This window comes from Diaphorina citri, unplaced genomic scaffold, assembly GCF_000475195.1.
Source record: "Diaphorina citri unplaced genomic scaffold, Diaci psyllid genome assembly version 1.1 scaffold6076, whole genome shotgun sequence".
In the NCBI taxonomy this organism is placed as follows: domain Eukaryota; kingdom Metazoa; phylum Arthropoda; class Insecta; order Hemiptera; family Psyllidae; genus Diaphorina; species Diaphorina citri.
In genome coordinates, this window is record NW_007383452.1 from 167 (window position 1) to 5,552 (window position 5,386).

General features: G+C 37.2%; 1 protein-coding gene and 1 long non-coding RNA gene across 2 annotated transcripts; both read right to left on the minus strand.

Annotated features, from left to right (window-relative positions):
• Window positions 1–232: 232 nt before the first annotated feature.
• On the minus strand, window positions 233–1,388 carry LOC113472547. The gene is made up of 2 exons (XR_003394812.1): window positions 1,142–1,388; window positions 233–828 (listed from the first exon to the last, which is right to left on the minus strand). It is a non-coding gene; the product is annotated as an uncharacterized LOC113472547 (long non-coding RNA).
• Window positions 1,389–1,746: 358 nt separating this feature from the next.
• On the minus strand, window positions 1,747–4,682 carry LOC103521838 (ribonuclease P protein subunit p25-like protein; the record flags this gene model as incomplete). Its single annotated transcript, XM_026832332.1, is given in 4 exon segments — window positions 1,747–1,867; window positions 2,403–2,482; window positions 4,015–4,113; window positions 4,541–4,682. Coding segments are annotated over 4 exon segments (396 nt in total).
• Between the last annotated feature and the right edge of the window lie 704 nt (window positions 4,683–5,386).

Consider the following 5,386-nt stretch of genomic DNA (forward strand, 5'->3'; position numbering starts at 1 on the left):
ACTAGGCCACGGAGGATGTTTACGTAAATCGGTATCAAGCGTTAAATGTGAACGAAACGAAGTGTGTATCAAGCCTTCTAGACTTCATTCTCTGTCCCTACTCGCTCTCCTTTATACACTTAAGTACAAAAAAGTCGGGATAGTTTTCATTTCACTTCCATTTTACTGACAGCATTTCTTTCCGATTGAAAAATACGGCATTTTTTTGTTCTTGTCAAAAAATTAATCAAAATAAGACTGATTCAAATATTTATTAAATTAAAGAATACAAGAATTATTCATGAAAATAAAGTAATGGACTTATTTACTTTCATTTACCATCCTACCTCTATTGTACATTCTTTATTTATCTTGAGACCGTTGTTTCTTTGTATGGGCCAAATTTTGTAACTTCTGGGCCACTTTCACTGGGCCGCTTGAACGGAAACTTAGTACACTAATCAGTTTAAATTCGCTTTTAGTTTTACTCTTTGATTACGCAATCCGAATGTGATTTCAAAGTTTACAGCCCATCGGATTGCTTAAATCCAAGAGATAAACTTAAACCAACTTTGTAATTAGAGTGACCCAAAAATCCTGACCATGAGTGACCCAAAAATTTGCACGTCACCCTTTCCCCGCAGTCACATCCAGACAGAACAGGACTCTCAACTGGGAGTCTTGGGTTCAGTTCTCGGCCTGGACTTCTTATTCCTAATCAGTCCCAGGTCACAGCTGTTGGGGTTGCGAGGTTTCTGGTCTCGGTTTTGATTACGCCGAGGTCTATGTTTGGTACTCCCGGGGGCAGTCTGCTTCCAGAATACCAACTTGTTGGCTGGATCCTGATACCTGTGGGAGGAACAGGAAGAAAGGTGTTATAGTTGACCGAATGAAGTAAGGGGTACGTTTTAAACCAACTTCTTTGCCGTATTCATTTGTCTGAAGACTTCCAGGGGCCCTTAGATATATTTCAGGACCCCTGGATGTTCGGAGTCCCCACGAAGAGGAGGATACGGGAAGGGATATAAGCCAGTGTACGGTAGACTTCGGATCTGGGATTTTGTGGTTCGAGTCCAAATCAAGTAAAAAAAAAAAGATTTAATTTGTCATTAGACTGCTGTCTAATTAGAATTAGACAGCATGAATGAAGTTATTCGCTTACCCCGGGATAGTTGTGTCTAGTGGTTGTTTGCTAAGTAGTATATGAATGGTGGGGATCTCTCTGGTGACTTTGAGTTGATCCAGGGCATCGATTAGTGGATCCCAATATTCGGTGACCCTAGAAATGTTAAGTGGAAAAAATAAATCAATTTTGTATGAATCAATAATATTATTCGGTGACTCTGAGCAAGGAATTAGAAATGGAAAATCCAAAGTTTTAATTTTGTATGAACAAATAAATTGCCCTGCCGTGGAAGGTAGTAGTGATACTGTAGGAAAATATTGGGACGCGCGTAGGATTTTTTTTTTCAGGAAGAAAGGTGTTATAGTTGACCGAATGAAGTAAGGGGTACGTTTTAAACCAACTTCTTTGCCGTATTCATTTGTCTGAAGACTTCCAGGGGCCCTTAGATATATTTCAGGACCCCTGGATGTTCGGAGTCCCCACGAAGAGGAGGATACGGGAAGGGATATAAGCCAGTGTACGGTAGACTTCGGATCTGGGATTTTGTGGTTCGAGTCCAAATCAAGTAAAAAAAAAAAGATTTAATTTGTCATTAGACTGCTGTCTAATTAGAATTAGACAGCATGAATGAAGTTATTCGCTTACCCCGGGATAGTTGTGTCTAGTGGTTGTTTGCTAAGTAGTATATGAATGGTGGGGATCTCTCTGGTGACTTTGAGTTGATCCAGGGCATCGATTAGTGGATCCCAATATTCGGTGACCCTAGAAATGTTAAGTGGAAAAAATAAATCAATTTTGTATGAATCAATAATATTATTCGGTGACTCTGAGCAAGGAATTAGAAATGGAAAATCCAAAGTTTTAATTTTGTATGAACAAATAAATTGCCCTGCCGTGGAAGGTAGTAGTGATACTGTAGGAAAATATTGGGACGCGCGTAGGATTTTTTTTTTTTTAGGTTTTATTTAAACGTGGCAGGATTCTCAGAAATGAGCTCTTCCACCCAACCACTTTTTGAAGCAGTCAAAAATCAGAGTTGTTCAAGATGTTTGACTACTTCGATTTTGAATGAAACAAGAGACTGAGTAATGGCCTAGTCTAGTTAATTCCTTTGCATTTGTAAACAACAAACAATTTTGTATGAATGCCAGGTAAATCAGTTGAGTATGCAATGTGGCACACACAAAATATCGATCCATTTTCATGTTCGGTTCTTTGACGATCAGTTCTCCTCTCTCTCTCTCTCTCTCTCTCTCTCTCTCTCTCTAACTCACTTTCGATCGAACTCCCAACTCACTTTCGATAGCAGATGGCCGATATCTGGTGCAAGTTTCGACACTTGTTTTTCATAATTTCGGCACAGCTGATAGTTTTAGTTCTTTCCTTGATCACTCTCCCTTATACACTTAAGTACCAAAAAAGTGGGGATAGTTTTCATTTCACTTCCATTATACTGACAGCATTTCTTCCCGATTGAAAAAATATATTTCTATTTTCTCAACTTTTTTTTGCACATACCAGCTAAAAGCTCAAGTTGTTGTTCTCAAGATACCGTCTTAGTTTTCCCAAATTCTCCAATTTCGATTGAACTTTGTTTGATAATGATTTTTTTTTACTTTCTGTTTTTTTAAGAGGTTTGCATATACCAGCTAAAAGCTCAAGTTGTTATCCTCAAGATACCGTCTTAGTTTTCCCAAATTCTCCAATTTCAATTGAACGCATATACCAGCTAAAAGCTCAAGTTGTTATCCTCAAGATACCGTCTTAGTTTTCCCAAATTCTCCAATTTCAATTGAACTTTGTTTGATAATGATTTTTTTTTTCATAGAGGTTTGATAGAGGGAACTGTAACTGCTCAGGTCTTATCGTCCCGACAGCGAAGAGACAAGGAAAACAGTATAGACAGGATAGGAGAAAGCCAGCCGTTCCAAGAACGAAGGTTGTTACTCGTATATTGAAAAAGTTCCTCTTTTTCAATCCTCGAAAAAGTTCCTCTTTCTTAATCCTCGAAAAAGTTCCTTTTTTTCAATCCATCCCGAATTTTCGGCTCGCGAGTGTATTTCTCCTCCCACCTTTCTCACGCTTTCTCCATAATCTCTCTCCAATATAATTTCGTGGTGAGGAATTTCACGAATTATTTCGCTCCTATCCTTATGACTTTTTCTCCACAAGTATTATTTAGCCCCTCGACCTCGCCTAGATCTAAAACCAGGTCATCTTTCCTCGTGTGCAAGTGTCATTCTGTTATAGATCTTGAAGTTCTTCCTAGTCCGCCTTCTTTTTACTTTCTATTACCAATTAGGGAATCTATACAAGATAATAAAAAGGAATAAAAAAAAAATCTATATTTTTAAAAATAAAAGTAACATGTTTCAATTCAATTCGATTCTTCTTCTTCTCATTCTTCGTCTTCTCCTCCTTCTATATTTTTAAAAATAAAAGTAACATGTTTCAATTCAATTCGATTCTTCTTCTTCTCATTCTTCGTCTTCTCCTCCTCCTCCTCCTTTTTCTTCTGCTCCTCTTTCTCTGCTTTATTTAAACCTAATAATCTCTTTTTAGGAATCTCCTCATAGGTATTCTTTCCTTTAGGATTCTTGTTTCACAAAAAATTGGTGGAGACGCCAAAGCTCCAATATTTTTCATATTTTTAAAATGCCAACTTTTTTCCACACAGGCAAACTTACAGAAGTTGAGGAATGATATGATAACAGATAGATAGCATATATTTATTACTTCACGTAGATTTTAGGTAAAAATATATACTCTTAACAACAATCATCTATTAAGAGTGATGTAACAATGTATGCGTTTGTATCAGAACAGTATTATCTCATTCATTCAAAACAAAGGTATTATCCATATGAAACTAGTCAAAACTTTGCATTTCTATTTATACTAGTTTTAGTCAAGGCTGGTCCTGAACCGCTCCACAGGATGAGATCTTTATCCTGGAAATCCTTCAGGGCAAACTCCAGCACATTCCTCATCTTGGCTCCTGGAGATACCTGGAATTCGGGAGGATATTTTTGGTACCTAATGTGTTTTTTTTTTTTTTGGAGATCGAGATTTATTATGAAATTTCAAAATTACGTATCAAAATCGATAAAGGTAATATTTCGGAATATTAGACGGAGATCGAGATTTATTATGAAATTTCAAAATTACGTATCAAAATCGATAAAGGTAATATTTCGGAATATTAGACCTGCATAAACTTTCAGACTTGACTTGGGCTCGACCCACCAACCTCCATATCCGAATATCTAGTGCGAGTAGTACGCCTATAAAGATAAAGCCTTCAAACGCTATGAGAATTTGTGTGAACGCCTGGTATCTATTGTAAGTATGCAATGCGCCACACACATGTAGTTTTGTCGTCTCCACTAAATTTCGAAATTTCCTAGCCTAAATTTTCAAGTAAGTAATGCCTACCTTCATCCAGATAATATCGTCAGGTATATTGGGAATAGGTACTTTCGTCAAATCCCACGGTTCTTCCTCGTTAGAGCCTTTGGAATAGTTCTCCATTCTGAACTTGGGTTATCCTCTACTTCCTGACGCAGTAGAATGAGTTCTGAAACAGAGAAGTTGAATTTAAAAATTTAAAACAGAGAAAAATGAATAAGTGTTTATAAAAGAGAAGGTATTTTGTATTGTTAAGTGATAAAGAAGGAGCGATGATAGATAGGTTAGGAGACAGAGGAAGAAGAAGAATGGAAGACAAATTTAGGAGGTAGGGAGAGAGTGAGAAAGACAGAGAGAAGGGGGGAGAGAGCGAGAGAAAAGAGAGAGGGGAGAGAGAGATTACGTGTCGCTGAATTACGTACATACCAGTCTATAAAATTTGAAAGGCAACTGAAAAGAAATTATGAACTTTAAGTCAGTCGAAAAATTATAACTCCTTAATTCAAATAAAGGAAATTTAGCTAGAAAACAAAAGCGTTAGGAAAATGACTGTCTGTATATTTAATTAAAAATATTTGTCTTCAGCCAGCTTGCTCCTCTTTCTCGACCCCAGGATCTCCGGCGTGCAAGCCTAGTGTGATACCCACTAGGCCACGGAGGATGTTTACGTAAATCGGTATCAAGCGTTAAATGTGAACGAAACGAAGTGTGTATCAAGCCTTCTAGACTTCATTCTCTGTCCCTACTCTCTGATCACTCTCCTTTATACACTTAAGTACAAAAAAGTCGGGATAGTTTTCATTTCACTTCCATTTTACTGACAGCATTTCTTTCCGATTGAAAAAAGATATTCTATTTTCTAAACTTTTTTTT